The 14,699-nt window shown below is 42.4% G+C and overlaps 1 protein-coding gene across 1 annotated transcript in view; it reads left to right on the top strand.

The window, feature by feature from the left end:
* The window catches only part of LOC114557454 (para-nitrobenzyl esterase), a 34,111-nt gene extending 19,891 nt beyond the window's left edge, over positions 1-14,220 (top strand). Inside the window, 6 exon segments of the mRNA XM_028580915.1 lie at positions 691-751; positions 753-887; positions 2,299-2,357; positions 5,531-5,698; positions 10,388-10,615; positions 13,943-14,220. Coding sequence (XP_028436716.1) covers positions 691-751; positions 753-887; positions 2,299-2,357; positions 5,531-5,698; positions 10,388-10,615; positions 13,943-14,085 — 794 coding nt within the window. The 3' untranslated portion in view covers positions 14,086-14,220.
* The last annotated feature ends 479 nt before the right edge of the window (positions 14,221-14,699 follow it).

The raw sequence follows: 14,699 nt of genomic DNA, 5'->3' as shown, positions 1-14,699 counted from the left end.
ACCTGAAAATGAGCAGAATATGGGCGCTTTAACTATGTCGTCATGCATGCACCTCGTGACAGGCTGAGGTTGCAAGGGAAGGCGACTTTATTTCTACAGCACCTTTCAGCAACAAGGCAATTCAATGACATTCCTTTGCACTTAAGTTAGTTCTCTATTAGTTGAATGTTGACAACAGGACAGTCACCAACTTTATCGTTAAAAGTTTGTGTCATTATGCAGTTTGCACTAAAAAGTCTGTTGTTTACATTCCTTTTCCTTACATTTAGTTAGTTCAATATTAGCCTGTACACAATGTCTTTTTTATCTATTTCATTATTTATAGTATGTTCATGTTGTGGCAAAAAGGTCCTGAACTCTAGAGCACTCAGAAGCGAACAAAGTCCCCAATTTCAAGCGGCCCAGAGTTTGGTCCGCAGTTGGATTGAGCTTTCACACCGCCCCGAACAAACCGGACTATCAGACAAAATGCTGCAGGTTTGGGTTAAACAAATCAAACAGCTCAGGTGTAAAAGCTACCCAAAATAATCTGTGTACAAAATACTGTGCGTCTGTAATTGAATTGGTATAAAACCTCAAATCATTTAAATGGGAAGCTCTGTTTTTCCTCTCTCTGCACCTTTTTCAATCCAAAAATAATCACAACTACCTTCTAAAAGTTTCTAAGGTATAAAACTCCCCCCCACAGGCCGTCCCCGTGGAAGGAGTTCCCCTACTGGGCAGCAGATGAGATGACCGACCTCCCGTCAAAGGGCACTTCATCGGCCCGGTGGCGTGGTGGACGGATACGCCCTGGAGGCTCCACCTTTCCAGGTGTGGGACAAGAAAGGAGACCACAGTGACGTTCCTTTTGTCGTCGGGACGACTGAGCAGGAGGCTGACTTCAGGTGAGCACTCACCTGGTTCAGGTTCATCGCTGCCAGCTATTGCTGTCTGTCAGCTGTTACTGTCTGTCAGCTGTTGCTGTCTGTCAGCTGTTACTGTCTGTCAGCTGTTACTGTCTGCCAGCTGTTGCTATCTGCCAGCTGTTGCTATCTGCCAGCTGTTGCTGTCTGTCAGCTGTTGCTGTCTGTCAGCTGTTACTGTCTGTCAGCTGTTACTGTCTGTCAGCTGTTACTGTCTGTCAGCTGTTGCTGTCTGCCAGCTGTTGCTGTCTGCCAGCTGTTGCTGTCTGCCAGCTGTTACTGTCTGTCAGCTGTTGCTGTCTGCCAGCTGTTACTGTCTGTCAGCTGTTACTGTCTGCCAGCTGTTGCTGTCTGCCAGCTGTTAGTCTGTCAGCTGTTACTGTCTGCCAGCTGTTACTGTCTGCCAGCTGTTACTGTCTGTCAGCTGTTACTGTCTGTCAGCTGTTACTGTCTGTCAGCTGTTACTGTCTGTCAGCTGTTACTGTCTGTCAGCTGTTGCTGTCTGCCAGCTGTTGCTGTCTGCCAGCTGTTACTGTCTGCCAGCTGTTACTGTCTGCCAGCTGTTACTGTCTGTCAGCTGTTACTGTCTGTCAGCTGTTACTGTCTGTCAGCTGTTACTGTCTGCCAGCTGTTGCTGTCTGCCAGCTGTTGCTGTCTGCCAGCTGTTGCTGTCTGCCAGCTGTTGCTGTCTGCCAGCTGTTACTGTCTGTCAGCTGTTGCTGTCTGTCAGCTGTTGCTGTCTGTCAGCTGTTGCTGTCTGCCAGCTGTTACTGTCTGCCAGCTGTTACTGTCTGCCAGCTGTTACTGTCTGCCAGCTGTTGCTGTCTGCCAGCTATTGCTGTCTGCCAGCTGTTGCTGTCTGCCAGCTGTTGCTGTCTGTCAAACTGATCTCAGTCCTCTGTGGTTCCTCGGTTTCCTCTACGTTTCTCCACGTTTCCCCTGTGTTTCCTCTGTTTCCTCTGTTTCTCATCTGTTTCCTCTGCGTTTCCTCTCTGTTTCCTATACGTTTCCTGTTTCCTCTACTTTTCCTGTGTTTCCTCTACTTTTCCTGTGTTTCCTTTGTGTTTCCTCTGTGTTTCCTGTGTTTCCGCTGTGTTTCCTCTACCTTTCCTCTGTGTTTCCTCTGTTTCCTCTGTTTCCTCTACGTTTCCTCTGTTTCCTCTGTGTTTCCTTTGTTTCCTCTACGTTTTCTCTATGCTTCCTCTGTTTCCTCTACGTTGTCTCTGTTTCCTCTGTGTTTCCTCTACGTTGTCTCTATGTTTCCTCTGTTTCCTTTACGTTGTCTCTATTTTCCTCTGTTTCCTCTACGTTGTCTCTGTTTCCTCTTGTTTCCTCTTCGTTGTCTCTATGTTTCCTCTGTGTTTCCTCTACGTTGTCTCTGTTTCCTCTGCAGCCCGGCGGCTAAAAACATCTCCATGTGGACCTGGGGGGACTACCAGTGGTTCGTGACAGGTAACTAAAACATTAGTGACGACACTATGATGTCAGGCATCAATTATTATGTTGACCCACCTCTACCCAGTCCTTAATACATACATTAGTCAAAGAGCCTTTACTTCCAACATGTGGCAAAACAATATGTGGACATTATTCAAACATAATGCTGCATTAGATTACCGGCTGGTAGCATGCAGCTAAAGACCCAGGGTAACGTTAGATGATCAGCTCGTAGCATGCATGTAGACTCCGACGGGATTCCATGTTGCATTCATGTGCATCTCGTAAACTCTGAGAAACTCAATCTGTTGTTGCAAAGTATCCTTTTGCCATCTAGCGGCTCTTTATTGTGGCATTGCTGTTGATAAGAATTTGTTTACATTGAAACTCAAATCGAATCGTGAATTTGGAGAATGATGACACCCCTAAACACAACATTCATTATATAAACACCAACATATGTCCATCAAGGCAAATAAACGATAAAACATTTTGACCTCGATATCAAATTTTTAGGACCTTTTTAACTAAACTTCCATAGGTTAAACATGCTCTAATCTGGGCTGTCTTTACATTAGTTTACATTAGTTTACATATTAAAGGACCTCTGGGACAGTAGACTGTAAATGTGGATTTTTACATGAGAAATTACTTTGCAGCACTCTGGTTCGTGTGTTCGCCGTAACATGCTACGCTAACAGGAAGCTGCTGAATATTTAATGAACATTAAGTGCTGTGGAAATAGCTTTTAGCCATGGGAGTAGTTTTTTTTTTTTTTTAGAACTAATGAAAAGGTCTGAAGTGTTTAATTAAATTTCAATCTTTGCTCAACACAGAAGCCTCCATGTGTGTGATCGTCTCCGCGGCAGCAGTGCGACTGTGGAAGTGACATTTTTCTTAAGTCGTCCATATTCAAACATGGAGGCTGATCTCTGTGGCTTAACAACTATTAGAGCCACAATGATGAATCAATTAATTGATTAGTTGTCAACTATTAAGTTAATTGGCAACTATTTTGATAATCTGTTTTTCCGGTTTAAATCATTTTTTGAAGAAAAAAGTCCAAACTTCTCGGATTCCAGCTTGTTAAATGTGAATATGTTCTAGTTTCTTCTCTCCTCTGTGACAGTATACTGAATATCTTTTGAGTTGTGGAAAAAAGAAGACGTGAGGATGTCATTTCGGGAACACTGAACCACATTATTCCCTCTTTTCTGACATTTTAGAGACCAAACTACTTAATCCATTCATCCAGAAAATAATCCACAGATTGATCCACAATGAAAATAGTCGTTAGTTGCAGCCCTATCAGCTATGAATACATATATTTCTGTTTACATAACTTATGTGCACTAACTTCATACAGGGTTTCCCGCAGAAAAGTTGCTTAGCTCGGTGATAAGTGTCTTTTTTTTCTAGCCGAGGGCCAGGCTGGGGCCAGTCACACACTGATGGCAGCATTAATGCAGTTTCTGTGATAACAGAAATCATGGATGGAATCGCAAAATTGACAATTAAAAAAAGCTACAAAACACAGACTCTATAGGGCCCTACATGTAATCTGTGCTAAAAGCTAAGTGGAGATTTGAAAATATGACTGTCCACTGTAACTGTAGTTTAAAAAACACCTTAAAGCAACACCAAAGATTCTTTTGTACATTTAAAATAATGTTTCCAAAATCGTTTCAGTGGTTCTTTAACTCGTAACAGGGTAAACGGCACTGCTGCATTCGCTCTCTTATCGGCTATAACCGCACTATGCAAGTTTGCCAGATCTGGTAGCGGATCTGTCGTTTCAATGACAGCGGTAATGGACAATTCGGCTTCCTACCTGTAGGGGGACCGAAGAGGAAAAGTGCGTTGGTGTTGCTTTAAAATTACATTAAAAAAAAGAATTAAAAGTGGCTTAGGCCTGGTGGGGGGACAACTTGGACCCAGTGGGCCACCAATTTCTAATACACTCTGGAAAACACTGTCATATTTGGGACAATGCTAGCTGGTTATTTAAAGCCCAGTTCAGGCCAAAGATTAGCGATGAGTTGAAGCTTGCAACTTCTTGCAACGAGCCGGTCTGCAGCGTTCTAAAACCTGTTCACACCGATGAGACAAGATTTGTACTTCCATTCTAACTTCCGACTTCCAGGCTTTTTTGTAGGTGGATATATCATTTGTTGCGTCTAAATATGAATGTGGATAAAGTTAGTGATAGTGAGATGCTTGCTACAGTTATATTTCTAGCGATGAATCGGCGAAAACACGTTTTATTTCTCTGAATCACGGCTTTGTCCTAACGCCGCTGGGCGCTCCCTCTCTCTTCAGTCACTCTCTATCTCGCTCCACCATATAATGTTACCGTGCTTCCGGGGCGGTCGTTGAGGCTCCGTCTAAAACTCTGCCATTTCAACCAGCTATCTGTAACATTAAAATAAAATGGATTATGGATCATTTTATTTCTACAGTTTATAGCTGACTTTACCAGCTGACTTCTCTATTGGCTGTTGAAACAGTAGACGACTCTTACGTTGTAAAACCAGCCTCTGGAGACTCCACCAGCTGACTTCTCTATTGGCTGTTGAAACAGGAGACGACTCTTACATCCTAAAACCAGCCTCTGGAGACTCGACCAGCTGACTTCTCTATTGGCTGTTGAAACAGGAGACGTCTCTTATGTTCTTAAACCAGCCTCTGGAGACTCCACCAGCTGACTTCTCTATTGGCTGTAGAAACAGGAGACGTCTCTTACATCTTAAAACCAGCCTCTGGAGACTCGACCAGCTGACTTCTCTATTGGCTGTTGAAACAGGAGACGTCTCTTACTCCCTAAAACCAGCCTCTGGAGACTCCACCAGCTAACTTCTCCATTGGCTGTTGAAACAGGAGACGACTCTTACGTTGTAAAACCAGCCTCTGGAGACTCCACCAGATGACTTCTCTATTGGCTGTTGAAACAGGAGACGTCTCTTACATCTTAAAACCAGCCTCTGGAGACTCCACCAGCTGACTTCTCTATCGGCTGTAGTAACAAGAGACATTTTTACGTTCTAAAACCAGCATCAGACAGCTGAAACTTTTCTTTGCAATGTTTTTAAAACGGTTTCGTCTTGTCTCGCGAATCGTTGGTCTGAACTGGGCTTAACATGCTGTATGCATGATATTGTGTTGTGTCACCGCCTCTCTGCTTCACACAGATAAACTTCAGTCCTTCAGTGCGAATCTCTCCAAAGACGCGTTGAAGCTGTACCCGAGCTCCGCGCCCTGCCCCACCACAGACCGCTGTCCGGAGAGGGCCTACACCACCATGGTGTCCGACATCAGGACCACCTGTCCCAACAACGACCTGGCCTGGAGGGCTGCAGGTAAACTCACAAAGCTCTTCGACTTCGTTTCATAGTGAAAGGCTTCAAAAAGGTCATTTAGGTTTGTTTGTGTTTTTGCGTCTAAGGCAGGGATCTTCAACAGTGGGTCCAGGACCCCCCAGGGGGTCCTCAGGTTCACTCCAAGGCGGCCTCCAAATTATTGTTGATTTTTGAAAGGACCAGATTAATATGCAACTTCATTTTATACAATATATGTAGTAGTGGGTCCCAGATCTGTTAAGGGGTCCTTGGCTTAAAAAACATTGAAGACCCCTGGTCCAAGGGACTTATGGGAACATTATTTTTAAATTAGTCCAGTATTGAGCAAGGCCGCTACAGCCAGCTGCCGCGATTTCATTCAGTCCTGCAGCCAAATGTTATCGGACTGAATGGATCAAACTCTGACAGTAAAATGCACCATTTCGTGGGGGTTGTAAAGCAAAAAAAAAAAAAAAATCTACAGATGTCTTTTTCGCCATGTAAGACAATGTTAAGTCAAGTGGGTTTTATTGTCATTTTATCCATATACACTATATAGTGAGACGAAACAATGGAAACGTTTCACCATGGATCAAGTGGTGTTACATGCTGAGCACGCTGTTACATTTAAAATGTATAAAAACGACAATGAGACAGGCTACATTTAGTGCACACACATTATAGATTATACATAAACTAAAAGTAGAATATTTAAGACAGACATGGGACAGGACATACAACAGACAACAAAAGACGGGGCATGAGTAGGCTTGTAACAGAGCACTGATTGTTATAAGTTTGGTTCACCGTGAGGTGAAGGTAGAATCTATACAATTTAGCTGCAGAAAAAAAGTGCAGGAGTGCATTTCAGTTCAGTGTGAAAATGTTTTCAATTTGCTTCAAAGCCTGGCACGTTTACTGGGGTCTGACCTGGGCTGCAATGTAACCACTCTGGGCATTTGTACAAAGTGAATTTTGTCCACAAAAAGTGCTGTTTTTGCCAATGACAGGCTCAGATGTGTCTGGATTCAACAATTGTTGAAATAAGTCCAGTATTAAGCAAGACTGCTGCGTAACATGCTGCAATTAATGGGCAGGTACGCATTTTAAAAGTTCAGTTGTTGCTGCTGACAGACTCAGATTATTATTCTAAGTGTCTGACGACATTATGGAAAGGATCCCTACAGAGATAGACCTTTTAGTTAAAGAGTAAGATCCTTTTTGTCAAACATGAAATAGCCCCTAAATTGCGATCACCAAACCCACCAGACTCTGATTTAAACAAACAGTACTTTTAGCGTGTATAGAGCCAGCATATTTCTAAATGTATCTGTCAGAATACAGTTTATTGGTCTGAGGAAAAGCTGGCAGTGTTTCCTAAGTTAAACGGTCTGCCCTTCTGCAGTACATTAGTATATTGGAGCATTAGTACACATTACACGTTGTTTTATTCCTCTCCTGATGAGTTTGCACTGCAGCAGTTTTGCTTCGTGGAGGTTTTGTGCCTGTGGGGCTTGTTAGGCTCACTCAGCGGTGAAGCTCTGATTAAACTGACATTTAGCTGTTGTGGGAGGCAACTGCAAGGCATCCTGGGTGATTTTTCTGCACGGTTCATTGTTTTTTTTTTTTTTTTTTTTTTTGTTGCGCAGGCGGTTATATCTGTGACAGAATAATACCTAATCTGGGTTGATGATGAATAAGGGATTTTAAGGCTCATATCAATAATATTTTCAGCAAAAAAGCTTCCTAAACAGCAACTTCTGACTCAAATATTCAATAAAAGCCAAATTCAACAAAGCCACATACAGAGGCTGGAGATATTTTTCCATGAAAAGACTCAAACTGTGTGTGTGTGTGTGTGTGTGTGTGTGTGTGTGTGTGTGTGTGTGTGTGTGTGTGTGTGTGTGTGTGTGTGTGTGTGTGTGTGTGTGTGTGTGTGTGTGTGTGTGTGTGTGGTGGGGTCAGGACTACACAGGTAGGGATTAGAAAACAAGTGATTGTGCTTTGTCTGCTGCAGACTGGTCTCCCGTTGTGTCCCTTGAATAGATCCACTCTCTCCTGTCTGTAAACCCATCACAGTAATCAGACACACACAACACACGTGTGTATCAAATCCTGAGATATCTTTCGTCCTCTGTGCCATAGAGCTTCTATTGTTGTGGTTTTAATGTTTTCCACCAATCGGCTCGGAGCGGGGAGCCACATTGTTGTTTTTGTGTCTTTCATGGGATTTATTCACTATAACTATTTTTTTATTTAACCAGGAAAAAAACCTCATTGAGATTAAAAAAAAAAATCTCTTTTTCAAGAGGGGAACGGCAGCAGTACAGTCTCGCACACACAAAGTACACACAAACATTAACAACATAAAACAACTAACTAACTAAAGCAGCAAATATTTTCCAAAGTCGACCACAATCCTAAATACATCGGGCCAGACGAATCTGCCTCCACTAGAAAGAACCATCTAGAAAGAAATGTCTAGAATAACACAAGACTTATCATTTAAGAACACACACACACAAGTTTTTTTGCACAGTTTTATCTAGTTTGGGGCATTAGAATATAAATATGATCAATGTGCAGCTTTCTCTTGAGTGACAGACTTTTATTTTGTAAGTTTTGGCCAAGATTTATGTTAAAACAGTATTTTAACTTTGAAGGTTTCTGTGTATAATGGAGGTGTTGAAATTAATCAAATAATCGATGCATGGAATCGTGGACATGGACAATGCTGCATCGATAATCGGCCGGCTCATAATCGATTATTTCTGTTTATAATGTAATGTAGGCCTAACAACATTTCTGTTTACATATTCTGGTATGTTTTGCACATTCAGGAGGTGCCATGTGCTCAGTGCTGTATAGTTTTATGTATCCAATTTATTTAGTATTATAGCACTGCTGAATGTTTGGTTTTTGAAGCTTGAAAAGTTATGAATTAATGGCTTTAATAGAAATATTTATTTGATGCATCGAGATATCGAATTGCTGACATAATAATTGTAATTTAATCGGGAGATCAGTGAAGATTCACACCTCTAGTGTATAATGGGGGTTTTGGAAGAACACTTAAAGGTTTAGTTCAGATTTTTAGTCAGTGTGTTAGCTACAGTAGATGGCGGCCGGCCCGCCCCCCCCAGTTTGGAGAAGCAGGCAGGAGTACCGATGCTGTATGTCCTTCTGTAGACAGGGGCAGCAGTTAAACCCATTTTAGACACCTAAAAACATCTATATCCGTTTAAAGCCATCTACAGTAGCTAACACACAGACTCAGGAGAAGTAGCTCATAGAACCACACTTCAGAAGATCTGAACTATCCCTTTAAGAAAGACCTGGTGTAAAATCTCTAAGCTGCTGATTCTGATATGTACCAGCTGGATATGTTTCCAGCAATATAACCGTTTGTTTTAAAGGTCCCATGGCATGAAAATTTCATTAATATGAGTCCCCCCAGCCTGCCTATGGTCCCTGAGTGGCTAGAAATGGAGAGAGGTGTAAACTGAGCCCTGGGTATCCCTATCCAAGGCTGAATTTCGGGAAAGAGATACAGTATTAGGGGACCACTAAGGTCTATATAAAAGAGACTTCAGATACAGTATTAGGGGACCACTAAGGTCTATATAAAAGAGACTTCAGATACAGTATTAGGGGACCACTAAGGTCTATATAAAAGAGACTTCAGATACAGTATTAGGGGACCACTAAGGTCTATATAAAAGAGACTTCAGATACAGTATTAGGGGACCACTAAGGCCTATATAAAAGAGACTGCAGATACAGTATTAGGGGACCACTAAGGCCTATATAAAAGAGACTTCAGATACAGTATTAGGGGACCACTAAGGCCTATATAAAAGAGACTTCAGATACAGTATTAGGGACCACTAAGGCCTATATAAAAGAGACTGCAGATACAGTATTAGGGGACCACTAAGGCCTATATAAAAGAGACTTCAGATACAGTATTAGGGGGCCCACTAAGGCCTATATAAAAAAGAGACTGCAGATACCAGTATTTATAAAAGGGGACCACTAAGGCACTATATAAAAGAGACTACAGATACAGTATTAGGGGACCACTAAGGTCTTTATAAAAGAGACTTCAGATACAGTATTAGGGGACCACTAAGGCCTATATAAAAGAGACTTCAGATACAGTATTAGGGGACCACTAAGGTCTATATAAAAGAGACTTCAGATACAGTATTAGGGGACCACTAAGGCCTATATAAAAAGAGACTTCAGATACAGTATTAGGGGACCACTAAGGTCTATATAAAAGAGACTTCAGATACAGTATTAGGGGACCACTAAGGTCTATATAAAAGAGACTACAGATACAGTATTAGGGGACCACTAAGGCCTATATAAAAGAGACTTCAGATACAGTATTAGGGGACCACTAAGGTCTATATAAAAGAGACTTCAGATACAGTATTAGGGGACCACTAAGGCCTATATAAAAGAGACTACAGATACAGTATTAGGGGACCACTAAGGCCTATATAAAAGAGACTTCAGATACAGTATTAGGGGACCACTAAGGTCTATATAAAAGAGACTTCAGATACAGTATTAGGGGACCACTAAGGTCTATATAAAAGCTTCCAAAGAGCACCATGTCATGGGACCTTTTTAATGTAACGTTTAAATTCCTAACACTGCTTGTTAAGCTAAATGTGATTAAACCTCTCTCTCTGTGCGCAGCGGCCCTCGACAGTCCCGTGTACCGATACGTGGTGACACACACACCGTCAGGACCGGTTAACGCGTCTGGCGACCTGCTGCCGTTCCCCAGCCGCTTCTCCTTCCACTGTCTGGACGCCGTGACTTTCTTCGGCGGGCTGGAGTCCTTCCTGGGGAAACCTCTCTCTGATCGAGACAAGAGCTTCCAGGATCTCATCACACACCACCTTGTCAACTTCGCCAAAACAGGTGCAGATGCTTGCTGGTTAGGTTTCTTTTTTTTTTTTTTTTTTTTTTGAGACCGGTAAAAAATGCTATGGTGAAATTTGAATGATTTATTTAAAATGTAATAACGATAAATGATTTCACCTGTCAGTTGCTGTTAAATGACAAAAAATTAGAACCACTGTATGGCAAATGTTTACTCTACAACTTTGAATGCACCATGAGCTTACAAGGTGCAGTTGAACACACCATTAAGTCCCGTTGGTGTCGTTTCCCCGGCAGTGTCCACGGACAGTGTTGTGCCTAAATGCGTTCATTGAACGATAATTAACTTGTTCATATTTTGGGGCGAACGTGAACTGAACGTACCGTATTACTGCCTGATGAACGTTAACGTGAACTGAACGTACCATATTACTGCCTGATGAACGTTACTGTGAACTCCTTCATTCTGGTGTCTGTGAACGCCACGCTCTCTCAGTTTAAATTCGTCCAATAGGGCGCCAGATTTCTATAGAGCCTTTCAGGCCAAAACCAGGGTTAAAACACACCGTAAACAGGCCTTCATATGTAGCGCAAAAAACACCCAATCTGGCAACACCAGCCACCAGTGTCTCATCGCCACATGGGTCACCAAAACACAAAGCAGCGTGGAGGCTTTGTATGATCATTTAAACCAGTTTTATCATGAGGTCGGTGAGGATGGAAAAATCTGACATTTCTGAGCAAACTTTGCCCGCCGGCTGTCAAAAAGAAAATCTGCACTTCAGTCCCATCCACAGCAGACCTGAAACGGCACGTTGAACTGAAGCAACATATGGAAAAAAAGAACTGTGAACTTAGTTCAAAATGTTGAAGTATGAACTATGAACTGAACTAGTTCATTTTAAAATTTGTGAACTGAACTTTGAACTAGTTCATGTAGAAAGTGAACTTTCGAAAACACTGTCCACGGTGTCTCAAACGTCAGCTAGTCTCCTAGGGTCTCCTTTAGGGCTGTTGAAACGAATTCCAAAAGTCGAATATAATTCGAATACTAAAAAACCAATACTATGAATGCTAAAATTACTATTCGAATGTGATTTTTCTAATTTATTTTTTATAAATATGTTGGCTAACGTTGGCTAATTTCCCTCTTTTCACCTTGGCCTACCCACATGTGAAAGCGAAATGCTATTGTCATGTCACGTCTGATGAACAATAAGTAAGCGGGAGTGAGAAACACACGGCACTGTGAGGTCTTTAGATCACGGAGCTAACGCTAACGTTACGTACCGAGTAATGTTAGTACAGGGGGAGTGACAGGCTGGAGCTGGGAATCGGAAGGACGGGAAATTGTTTTAAAGTGACTTTAACATCCTCATCCACCGAGCCAAAATATTAGAAGTCCCTCTAGTGGACAGAACGTGTAACAACAACCACATGCTTAAGGTAAACAACGGCAGAACTGGCAGCAGCGTTGCCGTCAATGCTTTGATTTGATTCGATGAGCTACTTCGTCAGATCAAGCCTTTCATTCGCCATAACAGAAATCATCTTAACCCAGTGAGTTTACCAGAGAGACTTGTAGTCACTCTGAGAGTCCTGGCATCACGTTGTCGGCAAACTCGTTCATGCCTCCTGTTTCCTCTTTGTTGCGCGCCGCTGAAAAAAATCCGGGCACGCCGGCAAGATCTACGTCATTTTAACGTCACGATGGCGCGCGCCACCTTGGATGCATCTAATATAATTCACGTGTTAGAGTGGCATTGGTAGTGAATAAGCCTGACTAGTGTAGCACATATTAATAACAGGCTGCATCTGAGCATTAAATATTCCAATATTATTTGAATACTAAAAAAAATAACAAATTTAATGTGAATGTTATTATAGAGGAAGATTGACAGTTCTAGTGTCTTTAGCTTCAGACTGTTGGACGTCCCGCTGTTGGAATCCTTTTCCAGTGAAATACAGCCACACGGGAGACCGTTTAGCTGTCAGCATTTGAACCGTGTGTAATCCAGCTGCTAGCTAGGCTAACGTTACCTGCTGCTAAGTGCTCCTGTTGACTGTAATGTCCGTTTTAGAGCACCACAGGGCAGCGCTGGCATTTTAAGAGGCACCGAAATGAGGCATAAGTCATAATACCGAAAACAATTTAGATCAGACTTCGAAAATGGATCACCAGAATTTAGTTTTTTTCTCACTCGCTTCTCAGGGCTTCGGTATGTGAATATGTCTGTGAGTCCTATATAAACTGGACCAGCAGATTCCGTGTCTCTGGTCTGAGACCAGTGGAGGATATCAGAAGTCTCTTTCCCGGTGCTGGCTGAGTGTTACTGAGCAGCCTCCAACTGAGCTTGAAGACGTAGATGTGACGTGAGCAACGTGTCTGAAAGTGTGAAGTCTTCTGGTAGCTGTGAGAGAGAAATCTCAATCATTCCCAATCTTACAGAGACGGAGAGTGTAGGTATATGTAAGGAGATAACATAGACACAGGCTAATTACTGATCACTAACATGATAGTTAACATTAGTAATTAAACCTAAACAGCTAAAGTCCAAACTGCCTGTGAGCTTCTCCTGTACTATACGGTAATTCCTCTACTGTGTGACAGTAAGTCTCGTGGTTATGACCCAATCGTTAGCCTATTTTTATAAAAGCGTCTGCTACGGAGCCATAACGTGAGCTACAAGGTAATGGAGCCTTTTATACATTGTCGTGTTTCTTTAGAAATAAACAACGGACAAATAGAGTCTTTAAACGCTTCAGATGTAAAGTTATTCTCTGTCAAAGTGACGTCAAAATGAATGGGAGTCAATGGGATGCTAACGGGAGGTGATCGTTTTGTAGCATCAAAATGGCGCCATAGGAGGTTCGAGTTCTTATCCCTCTTGGGTGAAAGGGTGAAGTCTCATTTTTTGTTGACCTCTGTTCTCGCGCTTGTTTTACGCTTTTCTAAATACTGTTTATGACTTTTGGACACAACTTCGTATGCCAGTAACACAATTGTGGGATGTATTGGAAGCAGAACCTTGTTTGTGTTATTGTGAATAAATCTGGAGTCCGTGATCATTAAGCGCGTCCGGCAAGTTATTCCCCTACTCAGCCTCTCGGAGGCTAAAACTAGAGTCTCAAATTGATATACTTACATCACTCTTATTGGTCCATTGTGGCTCCAACCAGTGGATTCACAGGTCAGGATCCAGGCTACACAAGTCAAATATGGAAATCATATTGCCACAAACCATTTTGGATCGTTGTGTAACGGTTCCTTTGGATCTCACAGCACAGTGTGAGATATTTCGTACACGTCTTGAAAGAAAGACTACGACTAATCACTGATGACAGTCCTCCGCTTCTGTATTGCAGGTAAGATGGAGGATGAGTGGCCAGAATACCCAGCAGCCACTGCTCTCCTGTCCGACAGCCTGACAGCGGTCCGCAACTACTCGGATGTTCGGTGTCAGCTGTGGAAGGACAACGGCCTGTACGCGTACGCCTGGACCAACTGACCGCGACAACAGACTGAAGGCAGCGTTCATCTGAAATCTCAGTTATCAGCACGAAACTTTATTAAAGGTGCCCTGCCACACGTATTTTATGACTTTGTGCTAATGTCTGAAGTTCTACCATGGACTCTGTAACATTGTTTGTGGATAAAGTTCCTTGGTTACCTTGTTTCAAGCCATTCTAGCGTGGTATAGAAAGCCTGCAGGAAGACTCAGCTCGATTTCTGCCAGTCCTCATTAACATTCAACAAGCTAAGCTGTTTGAAACTGATTGGCTAACAGCTAGCCAATGAGAGCCTGGCTGTCAATAATCCTTTACCCAGCCCAAGTGGGTGAGCTCATGAATAGTAATGAGCTCAGGCAACATGATGTCAGACTGACCAGCTGTTGTGATTGGTCTGATTTCTCTGCTTATTTCTGTTCAGTAGCTAGAGCTGACAGAGGAGGTAGCAGTTCATTTTCACATTCACAACATAACACAAACACATATGGACCGGACAGATTTAAAAAAATATAAGTAAAAACGGTTTTGTATGGTAGGGCACCTTTTTAAAGTCACTGCTTTCTTACACCGAGACAATCTCACGTAGCAAGACCTCTTACAATCTACAATGTAA

This window comes from Perca flavescens, chromosome 1, assembly GCF_004354835.1.
Source record: "Perca flavescens isolate YP-PL-M2 chromosome 1, PFLA_1.0, whole genome shotgun sequence".
In the NCBI taxonomy this organism is placed as follows: domain Eukaryota; kingdom Metazoa; phylum Chordata; class Actinopteri; order Perciformes; family Percidae; genus Perca; species Perca flavescens.
This window is presented reverse-complemented; position numbering and strand designations above follow the sequence as displayed.